Source organism: Nymphaea colorata, chromosome 12 (assembly GCF_008831285.2).
Source record: "Nymphaea colorata isolate Beijing-Zhang1983 chromosome 12, ASM883128v2, whole genome shotgun sequence".
In the NCBI taxonomy this organism is placed as follows: Eukaryota; Viridiplantae; Streptophyta; class Magnoliopsida; order Nymphaeales; family Nymphaeaceae; genus Nymphaea; species Nymphaea colorata.
This window is the reverse complement of record NC_045149.1, coordinates 17,442,762-17,466,277: the sequence shown is the minus strand read 5'-3', so window position 1 is coordinate 17,466,277 and position 23,516 is coordinate 17,442,762. Positions and strand designations below refer to the sequence as shown.

The window sequence follows — 23,516 nt, the reverse complement described above, 5'->3', positions numbered from 1 at the left end:
TCTATTAAAAAATATGGCTTGTGAGCATATTTTAACGTTCTTCCAGTAAACCCTACCCACGACCCTCTGTAAACCAAGGAAGTTCAGACTATTGGACCTCGGTAACAACATATTGTCAACCAGGAGACGAGAGATAGCCATCTCGAGGCACGTCACAATAATCAAGCAACATCGCAAAGAGAAATCCGATTAGCACTGAACTTTAGAAATTCTTCAACTTTGATGCTTTAACCTAATCAACCCAGACAGGATGAATACTTAACAGCTCCTTTTCTAGTCGTATCAGCTACCGAAAAGTGGCAGTGAAATCATTTACAGAGGGGTATACAAATAAATGATACAAGAATTAGGCTTAACTGACGCCAAAACCCCAAAAAATTACAGATACAGGGATTTTAAGCCAAAACCAGGCCAAAAGGACCAAAGCTCTCTGGTAGAATGCTCACATTTGAAAAATCGCCTAGAGCAGCAAGCAGCCACAGCTAGAGGTTGGTATAGCATCTTTTTGGCGAAAAATCTTCCCTCTTATTTCCCAATGCCTCCGTATCTCCATTTTTGTACATACGGCAACAGAAACAAAGGTCAACTACCAACTTGATGTAACTTCAACTGTTCCCCAAAAAATAATGGAAGTGAGCGCTAGTTCTCTTTCAAGATCTGAAAACCACCTGCAACTGACAGTTATGCAAGTTACCAACAAATGGGAAGAAGTTTGGGTATGGACAACAGCACTTTGCAGAACCAAGGGAACAGCAGATCAGGACTCCAGACTGACTAGTTGGATTTCTTCTGCTTTTTGCTTTTTCTCTCTTCCGCATCAGATTTCTTTCCTGTAACGATTGAATACTTCGCCCGTATTTCCATGAGTTTAGCCTTCGCATCACGAAACGGAGCATCAGATTTTGACGCCATCAATTGCTGCAGAATTATTATATGAAGATGGGTCAGCAGAGGGAAACGAAGAAGTGTGACTATAATATGACCAGCAGAAAAGCTTGTTTGTTAACCTTGAGATGATCCATAGCAGCAAGATTGAAACCCAACGTATCTTTGCACTCCTGGAAGCACATTGAACATATAAGATCATATAGATGGCAAACAGGACAACATCAACATGTATATGGATGCAGTATGTCCGTGTGTGTGTGTGTGTGTATGCAGAGAGAGAACGAGGGAGTTAGACAGCAGTTAGTCTCTTCCTTGAGATGGGGGAAATGTAAGAGACAAGGTCGGGTTGCAGTGTTCAGCAGGTCCTATTTCTTTCATTTTCATCACATACTTAAAATGAACAAAAAATAGTCATATATCCACTAGAATATGCATTTATGAGACATAATTTAATTCAAAATATTTCTTAATTCAAAATATTTCTGATATTTATGATCAATATTGGACAATTTCCAAATGAAGAAACAAACTAACTCACAGAGAAAATGAAGATTATAACAGAAGCAAATTGAATGTGCAGCATACTGCTGCATATAGCACTAGAGTTTAGCTTACCTTAACCCTCTTGTAAAGTATACCCTGAAGAAGAGTCAAGACTGGCCTAGCTGTAGGCGTCGCAACCAATTGATTATGATGAATCTGCAGGAGCACTGTAGTGATCCTGCAGATGAGCTCGACCTGGGACCAACAGACATGTATAACAAAAGAAAGTTCAATGCAACAAATTTCATCATAAAAACATCTTCCTGACAGGTAATATCTTTTAAATCTAGTATTCCAATATCAGAAAGCAAGCACAGTCCATCATAACAAATTCTTATCCTATTTCAAAAGAAATCATCCCTTCAATCTCACATTCTATGGTTTCAATTCTTAACAGAACATACATAGAAACAACAATGTCCATATCTGGGTATTTATTACAAAAATTACATGCTTTTCCTTTTAGTTTCTGTTTTGACAGCCTGTATCAGCCACTGAAATTCCAATCCTTGGACAACCCAGATTGACAAACTTGGGTAGTTTGACATTTTCAACCACCCAGCAGCCAGCTGACGTTGGCATTTCCTCGGCAATGACTTGAAGCAGGATGAGAAGGTAAATAAATGTGTTCAATGTGGAAGCTGCCAGCTACAGCTGCCAGGGGATTACAACTGGACCCGAAGACGGGGAGGATTTTGGAGTTACCAAATCTTAGTCCCACCTCCTCAGCTGTTCCCTTGCCATATTCAATCCAAATTGTGGTTTCCAAGTCCTCTTCATATACAGGTTCAGCATATATTTCACAACACATATTACATCACTAGCATTTTCTGATTCTAATTCTTGTGAAACTACAGAGAACAGAAGCATACACAACATTAGGAATCAGAAGCAATCAACAGACTAAGCTACCCGACGTGATCATACAAACCTCTGAATGGGGGAAAGAATAAATCAATAGATGGAACTGTACTTGGTAAAACATGAATGAAATAGCACAAAATTTAATTAAGGCCGACCTTATCAGGATATTCAATCCAGTCTTTCAAGTAGGTCATGAGCCTTAATGCATCTGTGAAAGGTAACAACTGTTAAAAACAAAAAACAAAAACATGGTCAGTGTTCTTCAATAACTACACCAGTAGTTCAGAAACGTGGGGCCAGATTAAATGATAATAAACATGAAAATGGGATTGCCAGATACATATGATATGCTGGATATTACCAACATGCAGAAATTGAATATTATCAAAGGAGACATCAGAAAGTCTGGATGTATAACTACACTCCTATTTCGAACCAAATTGTGTGCAGAAATGCAGAATATAGAAGAAACCACTCTCCAGACAGTAATTGAGCAGCATGTGCCCTGACCTATGACCATCAACACAAACCAATTTCTATCCAGTTCCCCACTTATCTGCTCACTGCCTTTCTGGGCTCTCTAGCTGTCTAGCACCCTGTTGTGCGCAGGAACAGCCTACTGCTCCCTCTCATCCAGTCTGCTTGCAGCTCTCTCTCTCCACCACTCTCTCCAGCACCCTGCGGCCCTCAGTCCGTTGTCCTCTACACCCTGACAAGTTAGCCTCTCTCTCTCTCTATATATATATATATATATATATATCACATATTCTTTCTCTCTCTGCCTCTTGACCCCCCATCGACTCTCATTTTCAGCCATGTGCAGCTGACAGGCTGGCCTGGTGTTGGTCACCCTACATCATGGACATTTCAAGTTTCATTCGGTGAAGCCCAAAAATGTGAGTGAATCCTTCCTCCCACCTAATTCAAAATGAAATCCTCCCTGATTATGTTTTGAGTTCAATTAGTTCATCTATTTTTTTGTTCAATATGTGCCTAACCAATCCATGCATTCATTGTTTTTCCTCCTGTTTTGTGTCTGTGCAATTTCTTCATAGAATCGAAAGTGAGCTCTCCTTTTTTTATTTTCATGATGTGGATCTTCATTTTTACAGTCACTAAAAAGTCAATTATTGTTAATTCCAGAGGGCAAGGATGAAGGTTAATGGGCTCGTCTCAATGTTTAAATTAAGTCTTCGAAGCAGGGATCTTCACATTAAAACCAAAATTATCAAAACAAAGAAAAGGGAGTTCTTTGCCACATATGCAATAAGCCAAACAATTGAGCCATCAACTGCTAGTATGAGTTCATGAATGAAGCATATAACTATACAAGGATTTTGATTGTTCACATACCTCATGCACTAGCAGCTAGGCAGAGATCCGATTCATGAGATTAGTCAGAGCTCCCGTTATTTTAGTTGTTGTTCTCAATTTTTTATTATTTTTATAAATAATATATAAGTCAAAAATTTGACTGATAAGGTTACGCTTCATTCAACAGCTCGACTTGCCATGCCTTACAAGAGGCTCAACGCCTCGCTTCGCTTGGCCTCATCACCTTTTACAACATCAGCAGACATCTACACTATTAAGATAGTCTATCCTTTTGTTCCTCTTGACCATGGTCAGCACTTAGCAGATTGCCATCATCATGCATTGGGTTTACGATGATTGGAGAACAATCTACATTTTACTCTATCAACTCATATCATTCCTTTTTTAAACATACGTATGCCATTTACTCAAAATATTAAAAGTTGATACATTAACTTGAATGACTTATCTGGATACTTCAATGAAAGTATGGGATGAATTTGTCTATTGGCTATGAGTCAGAGAAGGATTTGGGAAGAGCCCAATGAAAAATCTTCAAATCAAAATAGGGATCGTTTAAAATTGTGCAAATGATATTGAAATGATAATTATAGGTAAGCATACCAGAAGTGTCTGCACTAAGTCACTGGAGTGGACTGAAGATATTGTATGGAGAACATATTCAGATGGAGAAAGCCCACGCATCATCACATTTGGTTGAAGAATGGATGCCTTTCCAGCTTTCACATCCTCCTGTGAAGAGCAAGAAGAGATTAAGCACCTCTAATGTGGAAAATGAACCAAAAGCATTTCGCAAGTGAAAGAAACACCAAAATACAGCACAGGGAAAAAGATCCCAAGCAGACATGAAGTACGATAATGTTGAGTACTATGATCCTCTCAAGTATCAAAAAACCTTGTGCTGAAGAATACGTTGAGTTTCCATCTCTGCCATATCTAGTGCATCAATAAGTTTGTCTGTTGAATTTAGAGTCTCCTGCGTCTGCTTGCCTGCCAAGCTTACAGCTCCTTCATCTGGAAGTTCCTCCTTCGGTGCATATAAACCCTCCACAGGATCATCTAAGCCAGATTCAAACATTTCTTCCAGCCTTTTTTCTCTCTCTTCCTGCAAAAAAAATATGTCAGTACTCATTAAATGCATGAGCTTGATAAACTTGATTAATAGCTAAACAGATAAAGGAAGCTACCTCAACAAAAAATGGTTCTTCGGTTCGATCCCAACGACGAATTGAACGATCACTGGATCCTGTGACAAGAAAGTCGCCATGCTCGCTAACTGATAAGCACCAGACGGCAGCATGATGCCCCTCAAGAGTTAAAAGCAATTCAAATTTATCAGCATCCCAATACTTCACCAACCGATCCTTCCCAACACTAAATACATAATGTGTGTTACGTACAAACTGAACACCTGTAATACTGTTTCAGTAAAAAAACTCAATGTTATGGAAATATTGGTCAATCAGAAGAAAAAAAGAACAATAAGAAAATTTGGTCAAAATGATCCAACAAATAAGCGCTTTAACCTGTCTGCATGTGCAAAAATGGATTTATGACAATCACCAAAGTCCAGGCCCCAGATCTTCAAATTTTTGTCACCAGAACCACTAACCAATAAATCACCATCATATGAAATATCCATACAAAGAACTGGGAGACTGTGGCCATAAAGAGAAAGAAAGAACTTCAAGGTATCCATAAAGAAAACCTGCCAGAAAAAGGGGAATGATGAAGACATTCACAACAAGGAACATAAATGATGCCTAATAGAAGTCAAACACATAAATACAGCTTCAGGTGTTCTCTATACAACCCAAGCATAAGGCATGTTTTTCATTGTTTATTTACTAAAAAACATGCTTTTGACTGATTTGATTAAATTTGGTTTTCTATTTCCCAAAATCAAATTTCTAAAAATAGAACTACTGTCATGCCTAATCTAATGTGGTTTTGTCTTTTATGATAAGCAAGATTCAGAGACTTGAAATATAATTCATGTTAGGCAAACATGTGGATCGACTTTAAAGCCATTTTGGAAATAGGATTTTTTATGAGCAACTCAACCATGTCTGTGTACATACGTATATATCATGCATAATATTCACTCAGTTATAAATATGATCAGCAATACCACGATGCAAAAAACCTTGGCATCCAATTCTACAGAAATTTGGACAGATGAATTAATGATAACATGTCAAAAGTCAAAACTATTAAAAGGTCTTAACAAGCTTACTATGAGTAGTCTGACGCTTAAAAACAACAGTTATGCCAATAAAACTAAATAGCCAAACTGACCACATAAAGTTACCAATACCCAAAAAGAGTCGCAGAAAGAATAGTGTTCTCCATAACAACAATGATAAGAAAGTGCTCCACACTAACAGCCAAATTTCATACGGACCTTGATAGTGGAATCTAGAAGAGAAACAGCAATATATTTAGAATCATGACTAACTCTGACCACAAGAGCATCATCATCCATCTTCAAGGTCCTTGTGTTATGCACAGTTAATTGCTTGGATGCCTGAACAGCCAAAAAAGAGTAAAAACAAAAGGTAAGCCCAGACTGCCTGCATGAATCTGAAAAAGGCTACAAGAATAACTATTTCAATTGAATAACTGGCTTTGTCATCAAAAAAAGAACTGCATAGTGTATGAGTTCAGAAATATAATAATAAGCTAGAGCAACTGAAATGAATATGTAACAAAAAGAAAATAACAAGATGGCAGATGCTTGGTGCAAGCGTAGAAAGTTACAAAAGAGAACATGTTTGAGGACAAGAATTTCTTCACAAGAACCGAATAAGAGAGGGGGCCAATGACCCCATTTACAGTTTCCGCTTTATCAATTCTCATTTATCCAATGTAGGTATTCTCGTTTGAATGGTCAAAATACTTAGGTCATTCACACATGAAGATTTCTATCTTCAGGTAAAATTTTCATTCCAAAAGCAGTCCTAAATCAAGAACTCTTGTGAATAACCAAAGGATGTCATTGCTTATATCTGTCGAATACAAAAAAAAATGTGATAATAAGCATCTATTACCATAGAGCTATAATGATTTCACAAAGGGGACAATTTTGCCAGCTTCCGGACATTTTAGAGTGAAGATCCCAAGGCAAATTCAACAATTACTAGTACTCTCAATCCATCACAACTACTGTAATTTCTAACATAACAAGACAAGTGACATCACAATTTCCTAGTGCAGAAAAATGTAGCTTAACTCACCCAAGAGAAAAAAAAAAAAGATTACGCCAATGCAGGAAAAGGGGAAACCTTAGTACTCTACAACATGTCAATAAAAGTGACATAGAAATGTCCTATCATAAACTTCAATTCACATAATGCAGAAGAAATGTCACACTGCACAATTGACAAGTGAAAAAGAAAATAAAGAACTAGGCAAAACACTCACATGCCCATCTCTCTCCACAATCTGGTAGTCCCAAAATTTAACATCATGATCAGCACTGCTGGTTATAAAACCACTCTTATTTGGCAACGAGACTAATGATCGGACAGCATCAGTATGTGCTTCAATTAATTCAGTACGGCTGCTGCTCCCAATATCAATGACTTCTAATGTTCCACTTTTAGTTCCGATTAATGCAAACCTGTTCCCTGGAACAAATAGGCTGCATAAACCATAGCCAGATTCAATAGTGCGAAGGCAAGAACCACTACTAGGATTCCAAATCTTTACAGAATCATGACTTGTTGACATCAGCATTGTGCTATCCGAGCTAAGTGCAACGCTCCGAATATCAGAACGATGGCCAGGAAGATAAACTGTGTGAACTTTGGTTGATGAATCGGTTTGAATGGAATAAACCTCAATCATATTGTTGTTCAAAGACAATGCTACAGTTTCCAGAAAAGGGTTCTTAGGAGCAGCTGGACAAAATGATAAAGAGCATATTTTCTTTTTTGTCTGCAAGGTTTGCAAGAATCTGAAGACATCAGAAACAACAGGGACAGGACTAGCAACTTCATCTTTTGATAGAAGAGTTACATCTCCACTTTCACCCAACTCCTTCGTCTTTTTATTCAAAAGCTTTTCTTTCTTTCGCTGGACTCGTTTTTTCGCTTTTCTCTTTGCTTCATCATCATCAAGGACACGAAATAGTTCCACTGTCTTCCCAGCCACTTGGCAAGCAATAAGATTCCCCACCTTATTAAATCTTACAGTTACTACTCTATCCTTGCTTTGGCGCTTGATTTCTCCAAATTGCTTTAATATTTGCCACTTATTTGTGCCAGATTCCAAATTATTATTGGGACCATCTTCTGTAGCTAAATGGGATCTTCCATCTTGAGGCTCACTCTGTATCTTGTAAAAACGAAGCTCCTGGTCAGCCGATCCAGTAACCATATATTTCTCTCCTGGATTCACATCTAAAGACCAAACTTCACTCTGATGACCTCCAATTATTTGCATGCAATGCTGGGTATCAATGTCCCACACCCTCACAAACTTGTCTTTTGAGCAACTTATAAGTTTTTTACCAGACTCTAGAAAAATGAGATCAGTTACCTGAAAATGTAAAAAAAATGGGATGGTCATAATGTAAACTAATGCACCTGAAACAGGAAACCGTGCAAGAGGTTACAGTTAATTACAATTTACAAATCTGGAAAATGTGACCCAAAAACAAAAATGAAGTAAATTGAAGACCTGGTCCTTATGTCCACGAAGACGGAACAGCCCAGCTTCACCAACAACATCCCACAGAATAATGTCATTGTCTTTGCTCCCTGATGCAAGCAAAGATCCATTCTTATTGTAGCGCAGAGCTGTCACAGCACCTTTATGCCCATTCAATGTTGTTTCACAGGTACCTCTTACAAAATCCCAAATCTTGATGCTCCCATCTGCATATCCGCATGCAACCTATAAAAATGGTACTTTTAAATCCAAGATCTGGAAAAATCAATACAGGAAATTCTTTGAAGATCTGATGGCAGAACTGAACTTAGATAATGTATAGGTCAACGCAAATTCTCCAGCTCATGGATGGCAGGTTACTCCTCCAAAATGAAACTACTGCTCCAGATGGCCATTCATGACTAAGGCATATGAAGTCCATAATAAATCATTAATGAAAAATTTGAATGGTCATATTTTTATTTAGCAATCTAATTGGATCAACAACCTGAAATTTTTGACTTCTATTTGACTGATGCCCATTCTAAGAAATAAGAGTCCATTCATTTAAACAGAAGAACTTGACACAGTTCTGAACAAATTACCAAGACATTTTACATCGGATATTTTTAAAATTTTCAGAACTTTACCAGATTTTTTCCGTTGAAACGTTTGAACTGTCATTCATACACTCCCTGATAAAAAATCATGCAAATAAAGGGTATGTTCGCAATAACTGCGTCATGATATCTGACACCTTTCAGCGAACACCAATATATTTTCATGGAAGGTTTGAAAAAAAATATATATCATAGATTTGTGCAGGTTCTTTTAATTTTCTTTGGGCTGGTCTTGGATAGATGCATGACAACAAATCCAACGATCGCAAGAAATTTGCGAAAGAACAATAAGCTCCTAGGAAGACTCGAGACGATTCAAAACGACAACTAAACAGTGATGCAACCAAACTTGCAACAAGTGAAACATAAACTACTTGGACAGAGAAAAAGCATGTATCGAACAAAACCTATATTCTCGGATTGAATTTGCAAGAGCAAAAACATGAATCCAAAACCCAAGGCCCTAATGGAATTCGAAGCCAACCCAAATGATTCAAACTATTGCATAACACCCAACGGGATGACTAACTAAAAACCACTCAATGAAATTAAAGTCTAATTCCATATAGCTTAGACTAAACAAAACAAAGCCGTCCGCCTTCCACTTGAGCCTGAATGTAGCCCAAATCATTCAAATGGAACCACAACAATCCCTTTATCCACCGACCCCACCATCACCCTCCAATCCACCAGCACCGCCGGGCTGCCGAAAAAAATGGACCGAAGACGCGAAATGGATCGATAAATGAAGGCAAAGAGGGAGGAGGGACGACAACATTACTGTGGAATCGGAAGAAGGAGAACATGCAATAGCAGAGGCGGCAGACTTGGGGCCACTCGATGAGGTGGACGACGCCAATGCCTTGATGCAAAGCCCCTGCTTCAGGTTCCAGACGCACAACTGCTCGAGGGCGCCAGTGAAGAGTAACTTCCCGGTATTATCATAACAGACGTTGGACTCCACCGACGCCACCACCCCGAAAACGGCCGCCGGCTCGTACCTGAGATATGCCTTCACCATCTTCTTCTTCTTCTTGTTTCTTGATGGAGGAAAACGACTATATCTAGAATCTCGCCGTTCGGTCTTCCGCGGCTTCTTTGCCGCGTCTTCTTTCTTTCCCGAGAGCCGGAGATTTGGAACTAACAACAGCGCGGGCGCGGGGAGAAGGGTTTAGGGTTTATACAATTTTCATCAGGCCCCTTTTTCTATTACATGTTTCAAGTTTTGATAAACTAATCAAACGCGCTTATTTTCTTCGTTCTTTCAATTAACCGCTAGTTTTGTAAAGCATGTTTGTTGCCCAAGTTTCACGCAACGGATATTTTTTACATTAAAAGGGTTGATAAGTGGATCCCCATGAGCTAAATTTAAAACTTCGCCTTTATTTTTTTCAACATTAAAATTTGAATACCAGTGAAGAAAAGTCTAATACTATATTAGAATCAAAATAAAACAAGCTTCAAATATGTAGACATTGAATATATATAAGATATTTATTTGAAACTGAATTTGAATCCAATATAAATAGAATTCGATGCCATTTTTAAAATCCAAATGTGATCTGAATCTATTCATTGTGATATTTTTTTTGCATATGTCCATTTTTCTTTAGTTTCATCATCCAAACGCGTCCATGGTCCCATTATTTATATTGGGGTCCAAGATCAGTGAACGGATCCGGATCACTCACGTAACCGATTCCCGCAGTCCCACGGTCCCACCAGAGTGCTCGTGTTTGGTGGGAACGATCGGAGCACTTACCAAATGACGACATTGCCCCCGTTCCTTCCGCCCTTCGAGGGAAAGGGTCATTAGCTCGTGCGCCTCTTCTTGGGAGGAAAGGACGCTCCGACCCCCATGAAGAACAAGATGGTCCTTGTATTTTTCATGCGGGAGCACTATGACAGTCTTCTTCGTACTCTCCGCGGCTCTCGGTTATCTGCCCTTTCATTCGTCCAAAGATCAGCACGCCACCCGCCTTCTTCCTATAAAATCCCTGCCTTAATCGTTCACTCTTTCTTCTTCAACGAACGGTCCAAGCGCCACTAACCTTAGATTTCATCTACCTGCCGTCTCAAGGTTTTCTTCTTTTGTTACCACTATATTGGGTTCCTCTTCTTTCCGTTTTCGGTAATGGCGAGCTCGTCGATGTTTCAGGTAGGTGAAATCGTTTCTTCTCCCCTTGATCTCTGCTTTATTCCTGTGATTTGGTCGTTGGATCGTTTTTTTTTTTCCTTTTCATTTTTTCGTTATTTATGGAGGCTGACGAATGGGTTCCTCTCGACTGTTTTCCGTTTCATTTTCGACTGTTTCGAAGTTTGAATTGGCTTTTTTGGGTCTTTTACACTATTTTTTTTTTCTGATTTTCAAGGCGATTGAGCTGTCTTTTAGTTGGAATTTCTAGTGATTCTTGTTTTGTTGTCCGTATGTTCAAATGCGTTCGGTTGGTCTTTGAATTTGAGTGTGCCGTTTTGTTTCGGCTGCTCCTTTCAGTATCTCGTTTTCCTCATTTCCTCTTCAACCGTTTTCGAGTGTTTCCTGTCTTGATATTCGTTTCAATGATTGTTGCTTATTGGAGAGTCTGTGTGTTTATGTATGTGTTTCTGCCACTTGTTTCTGATTTATCATTTATCCATTTGTAGGCTGTTTACTGTGGTCAATTTAGTAATGAAGGAGCTACGAAGAGATCCGGGTTGATGGTATTCTACGATTTTAATCTCCGAACTTATTTTGTTTGATTAATTTATTCGTTCCTTCTATGAATTATATGAAAATAATGATATGTCATTGTTCATATATGCTCTGGTTATGATTTTTGCTCGTGATCTGCGAACAAGGTTGACAAAGTGAGCTTCTTAATTTGCTCGTCTACAAGCAGAAATGTGCACGTCCACAATCTGAATTCCTGCAGTTCATGTCGGCATTGTACTATTAATTTGTGTAACCACTTAAAATGGGATAATCTTTTCCATCCATCATCTATTGTCACTTTTATGGTTCGAATTCAACAATGCCTGTCTAGAAGCTGGATATGGTATGCAACACCATTTGCAGGTTCCTTTTAATGCATTTCGACCCACGAGCAATGGATTTTTTTTTAGCACACCATTGGATGCGGATACTATCTTGAATGAACCTTTTCCCACATCAGCTGCCGACTTCGTGGGGTTGATTGAAAAATAATCAGGTCTCATATATTTATCAGTAAACATGATAGTTGCAGAGCAGGCAGTTGGAGATATCTGTTTGTTATTGTGCACTTCATCAGAGAGTTTGATAGAAACTGTATAATTGATTGATATCTGTGTTCTTTACACTTCAGAAATTTTATTTCATTTATTCAATTTATATTTCAGAACATATTCTGGTTAATGTTCAACTTTTTGTGAAATGCAGGTCCATGATCTAAGTTTTCGAGGCAAAGCATATATTCCTGTTCTTGATGTTAGTTTGAAATCGCAGTCCAAGAGGCCGTTGTCTCTAAATGGAAATCGAGTTTGCATGTCGGTGCAACAAGCTGGGACCAAAGTCTTGGTCTCACCATTGGAGCTCGAGAATGCACAAGAGCCTCCTCTAAACATATACAGACCCAAGGAGCCTTATACTGCTACCATAGTTGCAGTAGAGAAGCTTGTCGGTCCAAAAGCTCCTGGTGAAACATGCCATATTGTTATCGACCATAGTGGGAATATGCCTTACTGGGAAGGTCAGAGCTATGGTGTTATTCCTCCTGTAAGATCCTTATCCTTTTCAAGTAGTTTTTAATTTGCATGAGTAGCATGCGGAATAGGGACAACACTGAATATTGGATAGTTTGGTTAGTCATACCTGAAGAACAGTGGATCAACTGCTCATCCGAAGATGATGCAGGATTAGTGGACTTTTGTGGCTTTTCTTTTTTCTACTTCTTTGAGTGCAATTCACAGAAGGTTCTTCCACTTCAATGTTGAATTTTCTGCTATGTGTACTTTTTGATGTTTTGCTCTTCAATTATGTTTATTTATAGATTTTGGAAATGAACCCTTTATACAATTTTAAAACTTTGGGCAATGCATCCAAATACTCATTTTAAAAAGAGCAGCACCGATTTTTCGCTGTTTCTCATCTGGTTGCTGGTTCTTTCATATTTTACTATCCTAAACCTACCTGGCATGCCTTTGCAGGGTGAAAATCCTAAGAAACCTGGATCTGCCCATGCAGTTCGGCTCTATTCCATTGCCTCGACCCGATATGGTGATGCTTTTGATGGAAAAACGGCTAGTCTATGTGTCCGCCGTGCAGTATATTATGATCCTTTGACTGGAAAGGAAGATCCTTCAAAGAATGGAGTTTGCAGCAACTTTCTCTGCAATTCCAGACCTGGGGATAAAATCCAGCTTACTGGTGGGGGCTTAGTTATGTTCAAGCTGTCATAATATATTGCTTTGCATTTTTCGATTACTGCAACCCAAGATTCATCACATCACTTCTCATCAATATCATGAAATACATTTACAATTCTAACTTGCAGATTGTGAAAATTGAAGGTCAATTTGTTCCTACGAGTTTTTGATTTGGTTGATTTTTGCAGGTCCATCCGGTAAAGTGATGCTGCTACCAGAAGAAGACCCAAATGCCAACCATATCATGATTGCCACTGGAACTGGTGTGGCACCCTACAGAGGGTACCTCAGGCGCATGTTCATGGAGTCTGTCCCCTCCTTTAGGTTCAATGGTCTTTCCTGGCTCTTCCTTGGAGTGGCGAACACTGACAGTCTCCTCTATGATGACGAGTTCAAGAAGTATCTGCGTGACTATCCTGACAACTTTCGATATGACGTAGCACTGAGCCGGCAGCAGAAAAACAAAAGTGGTGGGAAGATGTATGTACAAGATAAGATTGAGGAATACAGCGATGAGATCTTCAAGCTCCTGGATGAAGGGGCTCACATCTATTTCTGTGGATTGAAGGGCATGATGCCTGGGATTCAGGAAACACTCAAGAGAGTTGCAGAGGTGAGAGGTGAGAACTGGGATCAGAAGCTTTCCCAACTTAAGAAGAAAAAGCAGTGGCATGTTGAGGTGTATTAAAAAATTGGGATGGAGCTCATTGGTAGGGTGGCAAAATTGGTTTCTTGTTTCTCAGTCCTAATTGTCAAAAGGAAAGATCCGTCTCTGTATAATTTAGTGTTGTTGTCGACGGCCATTCTGCTTGCTGTGAACTGCGGTTGGCTCCTGTCATCATTTATCTGAATTGTTATTTTGATATAAATGAGGCTACTTCTTTCCTTTAATAAGTATGTAATTTGACTTCCTTCTCTGTAGCCAATATGTGCTCTCAGAGGTAGTGGAAATTCTATAATCCATTGTGATTTATCCCATCTATTCCATGGCCGTGATCTGGCCAAAAGGTGGCTGATCACGGATCCAAACTACGATGCGGGGCTGCTGTCACGCTATGGCCGTCCAGCTGATGGTCAAGATGCCTTCACCTCGATGTTCTACAGACAAAAAACCATAGGAACGCCAAGATAAACCAGTGGAGTTGCCTTTTACGTAGCATTTTTTTTCAGTAAACTAGTGGAGTTCTATTTTGCATGGGGATTTATAACCTGGATTGATAAGCATCATTACTTGCTCAGGTGCATAAAACAATGTGGCTTTTTTCCCCGTACCTAACTTAAATACTTTATACAGGAGTTTGGCATCTCATATGTGTAGTTCGACATCATGGCCCAGCCTACTTTGTCACACTAAGTGAAAGGCTGTCAGAACTATTTTGAATAGGGTATTGGTGAGCGTGCTTATTTTTTGCTGATACTAATCATTTATTTAGACCTTGGATGTTATCATTAATATAACACGTTTCCCATAACACCTTGTTATTATATTGTGGTTGCTGTTAGTAATTAATCGTTTCTGAACTTGTCTGAAAACCAATATGTTACCAATCACAGAGAGAGAAAGAGAGTTGCAGAAGTTTTATCTTGAATAACCGTGACAATGATCGTTGATGGTACTTCGCCATGCAGCCATGCTATATAAGTTTCATCCTACAAAACATACTTTTTTTTTTTTATTGATAAGCAGGGGCTAGACAAAGCGTCTTTCTGATTATGCAAAAGAAGCATCTCAAACATACCTCTTTCAACTTGAAACTTTTGTTGGCTACAGAACATGTTTTAGTTACTCATCTATGAATTAGATTAGGTCACTTCATGTTTGAGTTGCATCCTTAGTCAAGTTGTCAAACGCTGTTTGTAATACCCACTGCATATGCCTTGGAAGTTGGAACACATTGGCTCATTCTCCCTGCTTTGCTACATTGATTGAACTGGGGAGCATCTCTCAGTACTCCGTCATCCTATTAAAAGAGCATTAACCTCTGATATTTGGTTGATATAACGGCTGCTTTTCTACATTAAGTACAGTGGAATGAATTTTTTTACCAAAGAAATAAGTTTGATAACATAATCACTTTGTTATGTTTATGATCAGTTGTTTGATTTCGTGTTTATTCATTTAATTATTACTTGAAGCCAGAAGGTTGTCTCGAAAAAAGAATCTCAAAGCTGAATCTGATAAATCTCTGGATTAAAGATTAACGAACATGAGAAATAAGTGAAAACGTACAGGTGGAAAATGGCACGCTTGTTTACATAGTAGTTAGCTGCAATTTTTTTTTGGACGATATTATCTTCTATTACTAAATTAATTCGTACTTCTCCATTGAAAATTAATTCTCACACCAAACCCCAATTTGATAATGATCTCCAATTAAAAAATTGTAAAAGAATTCCTTCTTTAGAATTATAGACAAAAGTATGCCGTAAAATAAAAATTTGGTAGTAGTCTTACAATGACAAAGCAGATCAAGTTCTGGACTCAAATTATGATAAATTAAGATCCGGGTAGTATCCGATCCATTTGCAGCGCTGGTTGGCCTGAGGTCCTGAGCCGGACCGACACTCGGCTTGAGTCGGCCGCTGACATCGCGTTGGCCGCGATGCGTTTCTTCCAAACCAAGCCAAGCACCATTTCACCACTAAGCCGGATACTAGAGCGCCAGAGACTCTTCTCTCGGCCGAATCTGAAATCAGAGTTTTCACGCCGTAGCACCTCGAAGATCTGGGATTGGAGTTTTCGGCCATCTTCTGTCGTAAGAATCTTCTTGCCGAAATCCTCTTATTGTCTCTCATGTTCTTCTGTCTCTGCTGGTGATGGCTATTTTTTCCGGCCAAACCTTGCTTAAGCTTTTCGATCTAATGCACCCGATGTTTACAATCTAACACCATCCTCCGAATCGTCGCGAAGATGCGAATACATGAGTTTCTTGTAGACGGTTTATGAATGAGCTTCTTGATTCAGTAATTGCTGATACACAAAGTGATATTGGGATGTACGAAAGCCTCTTTCATTTCCTGACAGTATATTTATGTTGTTTCACTACGGTTGATCCGTGTTTGGCTTACGGGCATTGCCTAGCTCCTTTGCTGATCACCCAGCAAACAGAAAATAAAAAACTGGGTTAAAGAAGAACAAAATTGAAATTGGAGCAACTTGTTAGCTTCTTTAATTGAGAAACATTAGCCTGTTGCGGGGTGCATCCAGGAAGCTTGCCTCCTCTCCCAATTCCCAAACAATGAGAGACAAATCATGTACTAATACGGAATACGGATTGCTGTTTTGCTCCCAATTCCCAAACAATGAGAGACAAATCATGTACTAATATGGAATACGGATTGCTGTTTTGTGTCTTGATATCTATATTCAATCTCAAAGTATTTTCTTGCTGCCATTTTTGGTCCCTTCTTGTGCCTATGCGTGTATCGCTCTTTCTCATTATATACCAGTCCTATTTGTTATGATGATTAATGATGCATCGTCTTTTCTTCTGCATTGGATCAGCAGCAGCTATGTGATAGGGGATTGCATAGGAGGCTCCCATGGAAGCATTTCAACCGTCCTCCATACCATATGATCAGTGGATACCACTCCCCACGTCTGGTCCTCGTCCGTCTGCACGTTACAAGGTTTTAGCATAATTAAATCATTCATGATGGCTTGTTCAGCTTTAGTCTTGGTCTATGCATATCATATCATATTATCCATGTTCTTCTTCTTGGATCCTAATTGACTAGAAACGGAACCTTTTTTTTTGGGTTCTATTGTTCCGTGTATCCTTCCCAACCGGTGGATTCAATCGCATCTCAAACATATAGCATGCAGCAGAAGTAGTAGAGGGGAAGCTGTATGTGGTTGGCGGTGATCGAAATGGGAGATACATGTCTGATGTACATGTATGTTAATACTCTCTTTGATGCATTTATTCATTTTATTCAATTGTTCATCAACTTATATGTTATTTATTTGCATAACTTTGTGCAGATTCTTGACTTCAAGACTTTGACGTGGACTGCAGTGAAACCAACATTTTATCAAGAAGATGACCTTGATGGTCGTAGTCATGAACCATTCCCTGCATCCTCATGCCATCGTCTGGTTAGTAGTAGAGAACGTCTATATATTTCACCTAGCAACATTAGTATCTTGGTGAATTTTGATCCTGTAGTGCTCTTTTGTGCTTCCATTTGTCATCTCCTTCACAGGTGAAATGGGGAAACAAACTTATAGCTGTAGGAGGATATATGAAACATTCTCCTGATACTGTTACAGGTTTGCTTCTTTTAAAATAGAAAAGTGAAACTTTTAATAAGTATCCAATAATTTGTTGATGTGGCATGATTTAAGAAAATGTTCATTCAGTTCCCACTTCCCATACCCAAGTTCCTGCTACCTGCCAATAGATCCTTCATTTCAACTAACTTATTAATTGACCATTACTATCCAAACTGAGCAGTTCGAGCAATTGATGTGGATACTCATTGCTGGAGTGTTGTTCAAACATTTGGAGAAGTTCCGGTAAGGTCAATACTCGTCCTTATATGTTTTTAAGTTTAGTGACACATAAAATTCACTTTTGCTTTGCCCTTATGCAAAACATGAAATGTACCAGTTTCCTGTTCACTTCTGGATTTACGTCTGATTGGTTTTTTTTTGTTTAATGTTCTCTTGATATCCTTAAACTTTACCATGTAATAATAATAAGTTTTTGTATTAAAGTTATGAAAGGCCATAGTTGCTACCTTCCTTATGGAGGAAGTAGAACAGTATCATAGAATGCACAGATGTACATACTTGCGCATTCACATATCAAAATTTTCAAATAATTTGTTGGCCATGAGTATGGTAATCTCAGGCAGCTCGTGGAGGCCACTCTGTCACTCTCGTTGGCTCTAGATTGTTCATGTTTGGTGGTGAAGGAGCTAAAGGGCGACTTCTAAATGATCTGCATGTCCTTTATTTGGAAACAATGAAGTGGGATACAGTAAAAACAACGTAAGACAATGTTTTTTGTGAGCATTTTTTATTGACAAAAGTTAATTCATGTCAGAACAGTAAATTTATGCTTCTTTATAGTTTCATTGCTTAGAGGTGTTCGTTATCTATGCAGTCAGGAACTTCCCTTGCCAAGATTCGATCATGCAGCTGCAGTGCATGCTGAACGGTATCTTCTAATTTTTGGTGGTTGTTCTCGTTCAGCATGCCTTGATGATCTTCATATATTAGATCTGCACACTGTAAGTTGAATATCTAGAGTTGTTACCCAATAGGTTATATCTTTTTATTTATTCTTTGAATGTGGGTACTCAAATAATGAAAGGTGATAGAACTATAAGTGGTTCAATCCTGATCAAATTGTATGTGCAGTAATTAGGAAGTGAGTTTTCGTAGAAGGAAAAAAATGATGTAGCTAACCTAATTGTCAGTGTATTAGTCTCCATGTATTCGCTAATGGGATCTAGAGAGCTATTGACAGTTTCTGGAAGTTGTAAACATATACATGCACATATGTGTGGTAGTTGGGGATGCTGGGGTAGGGCAGGACTTGTTCCTCTGCTTTATTTGCTCCCTGGGAAATCCTTTTGTGCTGCAGATGACTAGCTTTTGTCTGGGTTGGAATGCACAGCAGAAACAAATGTAATTCAAGAGGCCTTGCATGATTCTTGTTGCAAGAAGATTTAGAGATGAAGAGTCATCAGCCCAAGAAATATTGTCCTTAGCAAATACATGGTCATTTGGACTGCTTTCATACTTGTTCACTGCAGAGTGGTTCAATTTCGTTCTATAATTTGCAACAGAAAGTGGACCAATGCATCATTGCCTTTTTGATCATTCTTTTGTTGATCAAATTTCAATGGGCATTCATATCTGTGTTCATGTGTTCTTAGATGCTGATCGATACAGGCCTTCCAGAAGTTTCATCCTACAATATTTGTTAAAGCTATCCCATACCTTTCTGGAAGTACTTCATGCATTCGCCCCATGCTTCTTATAGATGTATCGGAGAACTCAGAAAATTTTTCATTACTTTGGACTGAACTCTGATTTGTTATGCTTTTTCATCATGTGAAATTTTTGTTCACAGCTAGCTCACCTAAGATCCATTTGCTTGTTTGTTTCTACTGTTTCATAGGCATGTTCATGGAAATAAATGTGACAAAAGCATGTTTGATATCAATTTGGAGCTTTTCACAACCATGCACAGGGATGCATCTTTCTGCATGCTAGAATTTACACCTTCTATGTTTCTAGCCTGTCTTCTGCCACCCCCCTTTCCTTTCATGGTTATTATAAGTATGAGAAGTAAATATAAGACATGGAAATTCTCAAAGACTCAAATAGTATGCCAACGTTAAATTGTGCTGCAGATGGAGTGGTCACAGCCACAGATTCAAGGTGAAGTCAATGCTAGAGCTGGTCATGCAGGGGCAGTTATAGGTGAAAATTGGTATATTGCTGGTGGTGGTGATAATAAATCTGGTAAGCAAGTGCTTTTAATGAAATGGATCAGTATTTCTTCCACTTCTTTAGAGGCTTATGTTAGATATTAATGATTATGACTCTTTCTTTGCTCAATTTAATTCTTGTAGGTGCTCGAGGCACGCTGGTGTTAAGTTTATCTAAGCTTGTGTGGTCAGTGCTAACTGATGTCGAAGAACAGCATCCAGTAGCCAGTGAGGTAAGTTTTATGACTTCTCAATTGCGTGTAAATCATGCAGAAATACTGGCTTACTTTGTTTTAGCTTTTTTACCTGCATTTTACGAGCAATTGAATTGGATGTTAAAATGGAGTAGGAACAGCCCATGTGTTCCCTTTTGTTCTTCAGAAAAGATGCTCAGTTATGGTTGTCTGATTTTGTTTGATAGATTTATTGTGAAGATTGTTGGGAATTAAACTTTAGGGGCTTTGGACTTGGATAAAAATTACGAAAACTTGATACAGAAAGTGACATTTTATAGGCATTTGTCTTAGTGTTTTCTTCAACTATATGTGTTTCTGACTGTAATCTTAGGAAGCATTCTAGAAAGCTTCTGTTAGTTTTAGTTGCTGGGACAATGCTTCAAAACTTTGTGGAAGATGATCGACCATGAAATTAGGTGAACAAAAGGGCAAGCTCATGTTTCCACCAGCAAGTTTATAACTTTATTGTACATTCAGAAAGGGGCAAACTTGGTTCCTTTGACATTTTATGTCTGGTAGAACCATGAGTCTTCTTTGACTTCAGTATTTTGGAGTCATTATCATTACTCAGTGTTCTTCATCCATCTGCAGAAGGATATTTCTCCCTTTTTCTTTAAGTTGGATGTACAAGTTTCTCTTATCTGGCTTCTTTTTTACTTGGGAGACTCTTTCTTTCATATAACTATCTCTTCCCTTCTTGTGAATATTGAACATGTGGTAGTTTCTGGTTCCAGGGAAATGTTATTAACTTTGTGGTTAACATATAGATGTACCAATTTTATCTACTCTAAGGATGGATACTCTTTTGTGTTTATTCCACAAAATAATTTATCACTCCAAAATTGGAGAAAATGAGGTGGCTTTGCTATTATTATGTTCATATTACTATGTTCACATCTTAGGAGAAAAAAATTTCTGCAACTATTGTTGTCTTTGACTCTTACTTTGATTTTTCCTTGGTCTGTCTCTGTATTGATTTATTTTTGTTGTATATTTGACTATTTGAATGTTTCCATTTTTATATTTATCAGTCGACATTTGTGCCTCAATTGAGAATAAATCATTTCTAGGACATTGAAATTTGCAGGGTCTCACGTTGACCTCATTTTCATCAGAAGGTGAAAAGCTTTTGGTTGCTTTTGGAGGATATAATGGAAAGTACAACAATGAGGTACACCTACAATGATGTCCATATGCTTTTATGTGGAGAAGATATGATGATTCTAAACTGGTTATTTTCATGAAATTATTTTTTGTACATAATTGTTAAGATTCCTGTAATGATAAGCTCTTTTATCTGTAGCTGGCTTCTTTTTTTGTGCTTGTTCTCCTACGGTAGGATCTTTTATCTGTAATGGGCTTCATTTATGCTTCTTCTCCTAGTTCCAGGGACGTGTATATTTTCTAAATCATATATGATCGTAATTCATTCTCTAAGTTAAAAGCTAAGTCCAAATCAATTTAAAGATTTGCACTGGTTCCTAGGTATCAATTTTGAACGTCAGAAAAATTGATTTAAATGAGTTTTTAGAGCATTAGCCAAATATGTGAAACTCCTTAAGCTCTTCTGCATTAAAGGCTTCACATAAATTTTAAACGTCCTACATGTGTTGAGCAAATGAATTTGTGGATGAAATTGTTCATGTTAGTTTTCCAATTGTTCAATGACATATAATTTGGAACAACTAAGTATAGATAAAACTTTCTTGTCTAATGGGATATAGAAAGCATCTGAAGGCTGTCAAATATCTTGGTGTTAACGAAAGTTACTGAAATGATAAGAATATGAGGATAAAACCTTTTAACTGACCTTTTGATGACTGGAGGATATTTGTATCTCTAATATTGCAAATTTTCTTATGGAGGTGTCTGCTAAGTGCCGCCTCTTTTCTCAATTCAACTTCATTAGAAAAATAGATTGACAAAAACAGAGGTACTTGTTTTCAATTGTTTCTGTGGGAATTTTTCTGTTCAGTAATCACTATTGGTTGGAAGGTCTTTGTGGGGAAGACTAAGTTGCCTTTAATGGAGATTTAAAATATTAGGAAAGCCGGCGATTGATGAACTGACGATGGGAAATGTGCTGCCACTTCTTGCAATGTTTTATCAAATTTCTAACATCACTTTTAACAGTTCTCTTCAAACATGGAAGCTAAATAGCATGGTATTTTGGGGAAATTGGTAAGCTTTTAAATTTTGAACCAGGTATTGAGAAAATCTCTAAAGTATCTTTTGCCTCTAGGTATTTATTTTGAAGCCCACGCTGAAAAGTGCTTCTCAACCCAAAATTTTAAAATCACCTGCAGCAGCCGCTGCAGCAGCTTCTGTAAAAGCCGTTTATGAATTAACCAGAAAAGGAGAAACACTAGACTTGAAGGTCGACACCAAAGAAGTTACTCGTGGAAGCTCCAAACAGGACACAGTGGAAAAGGATTCTCTTTCAGCAAGAATCAATTTGCTGAAATCAGCTCTGCTAGAAACAAGAACCAATAATTCAAAACATAAAGATCAGCTTGATGAGAAGAATCAGACTTATGCTGAACTATCCAAGGTACATACATTCTTTTGGTAGGTTAGTTAATCTTGATTTGTTTGGAACTTTCTTATTCCAGCTTGCCATTTGACAGGAATTGCATTCAGTTCAAGAGCAGCTAACTGCTGAGAGATTGAGGTGCAGTGAACTTGAGGTACTAATTATACTTTCCTGCACTCAAGGGAAATTCATTATTCAGGTTAAGTGGCTCAAATATTAGATTTATGCTCATGGCAGATCCAGATATCTGATCTTCGGGAAAAGCTGGAATCATCACATTCTTTGCAGCAGGAGCTACAGTTACTTCAGGTCCAGTTGTCCATTTTCAGGCAAGATCCAGTGGCCATGGGTCCTTCCATTCAAAGGAAAAGATCAGGGCTTTTTAATTGGATTGCGGGTACACCAGGAAATCCAGATGAAGACAAGCCAACACATTGAATGTTATTGGCTGAGGACTGAGGTAAACGACATTCAGGGGCTTGCATTTTGATTGAGAAACTTGAAACATTACCACCATTAATTTTTCTCAAAATCCTTCTTTTAGAAAAATGCCACCTTCCTGCAGCTGCCTGCTTGTTGTAGACAGAAGCGTTTTTGTGCTGTATCAATTTGTTCATTTGAAATAGTTATTTCAGTTCTTTTTGGCCCATACAACTCAGGGTTGGCTTGCTTTATCAATGTGATTCTTTTTATTTTCCGGTTCAAGTGTTCCTGTGATGCATGCATAAACAACTTTTGTTGATTAAGCAAGTTTCGAGATTCAGAAGGGATGCCACATTTTCGTGCAAAGTTTTTTTTTTTTTTTTTTTTTTTTTTTTTTTTTTTTTTTTTGCCGAGCAGGTAAATAGCATGTGTTCATGCCGGTCCCTGAAACGCATAGAGATGCTTCGTGAGGCAGTGAAACTTTAACTCGCGACATCTGGTTCACCTAAGATCATACTAGGGCTGCAAACCATATCCACGGTGCAGTTTCTGCAGGTTTGAGTCTTTGACCGTACCCATTTTGAGGCTATT

The 23,516-nt window shown here is 38.3% G+C and overlaps 3 protein-coding genes across 5 annotated transcripts; 2 read left to right on the top strand and 1 right to left on the bottom strand.

Annotated features, from left to right (window-relative positions):
- Positions 1-171: 171 nt before the first annotated feature.
- LOC116265493 (uncharacterized) lies at positions 172-10,087 on the bottom strand. Of its 2 annotated transcripts, none has more exons than XR_007574878.1 (13): positions 9,685-10,087; positions 8,314-8,529; positions 7,054-8,172; positions 6,035-6,157; positions 5,157-5,338; positions 4,818-5,049; positions 4,526-4,735; positions 4,234-4,362; positions 2,451-2,519; positions 1,504-1,626; positions 1,008-1,058; positions 699-918; positions 172-609 (listed from the first exon to the last, which is right to left on the bottom strand). XR_007574878.1 is itself a non-coding variant. In XM_050080768.1 (13 exons), the coding sequence occupies exons 1-13, from the start codon at positions 9,922-9,924 to the stop codon at positions 587-589; spliced, it is 2,925 nt and encodes a 974-aa protein (XP_049936725.1). In that variant the 5' UTR covers positions 9,925-10,087; the 3' UTR covers positions 172-586. The 2 variants fall into 2 exon arrangements, 1 of the variants encoding a protein (XP_049936725.1); XM_050080768.1 differs by having other exon boundaries at positions 172-674; positions 776-918.
- Positions 10,088-10,757: 670 nt separating this feature from the next.
- LOC116265623 (ferredoxin--NADP reductase, root isozyme, chloroplastic-like) lies at positions 10,758-14,259 on the top strand. The gene is made up of 5 exons (XM_031646359.2): positions 10,758-11,061; positions 11,547-11,603; positions 12,301-12,636; positions 13,068-13,287; positions 13,475-14,259. Exons 1-5 carry the CDS (start codon positions 11,038-11,040, stop codon positions 13,972-13,974), a joined length of 1,137 nt encoding a protein of 378 aa, XP_031502219.1. The 5' UTR covers positions 10,758-11,037; the 3' UTR covers positions 13,975-14,259.
- A 1,627-nt stretch (positions 14,260-15,886) lies between these two features.
- Positions 15,887-23,207, top strand: LOC116265621 (acyl-CoA-binding domain-containing protein 4). 2 transcript variants are annotated; one of them, XM_031646358.2, is made up of 14 exons: positions 15,887-16,042; positions 16,795-16,916; positions 17,106-17,183; positions 17,272-17,385; positions 17,493-17,559; positions 17,744-17,805; positions 18,143-18,282; positions 18,398-18,524; positions 19,656-19,767; positions 19,878-19,966; positions 21,057-21,140; positions 22,212-22,520; positions 22,597-22,656; positions 22,740-23,207. In XM_031646358.2, the coding sequence occupies exons 2-14, from the start codon at positions 16,830-16,832 to the stop codon at positions 22,938-22,940; spliced, it is 1,530 nt and encodes a 509-aa protein (XP_031502218.1). In that variant the 5' UTR covers positions 15,887-16,042; positions 16,795-16,829; the 3' UTR covers positions 22,941-23,207. The 2 variants fall into 2 exon arrangements, with proteins under 2 accessions (XP_031502218.1, XP_031502217.1); XM_031646357.2 differs by having other exon boundaries at positions 16,792-16,916.
- Positions 23,208-23,516: the final 309 nt, after the last annotated feature.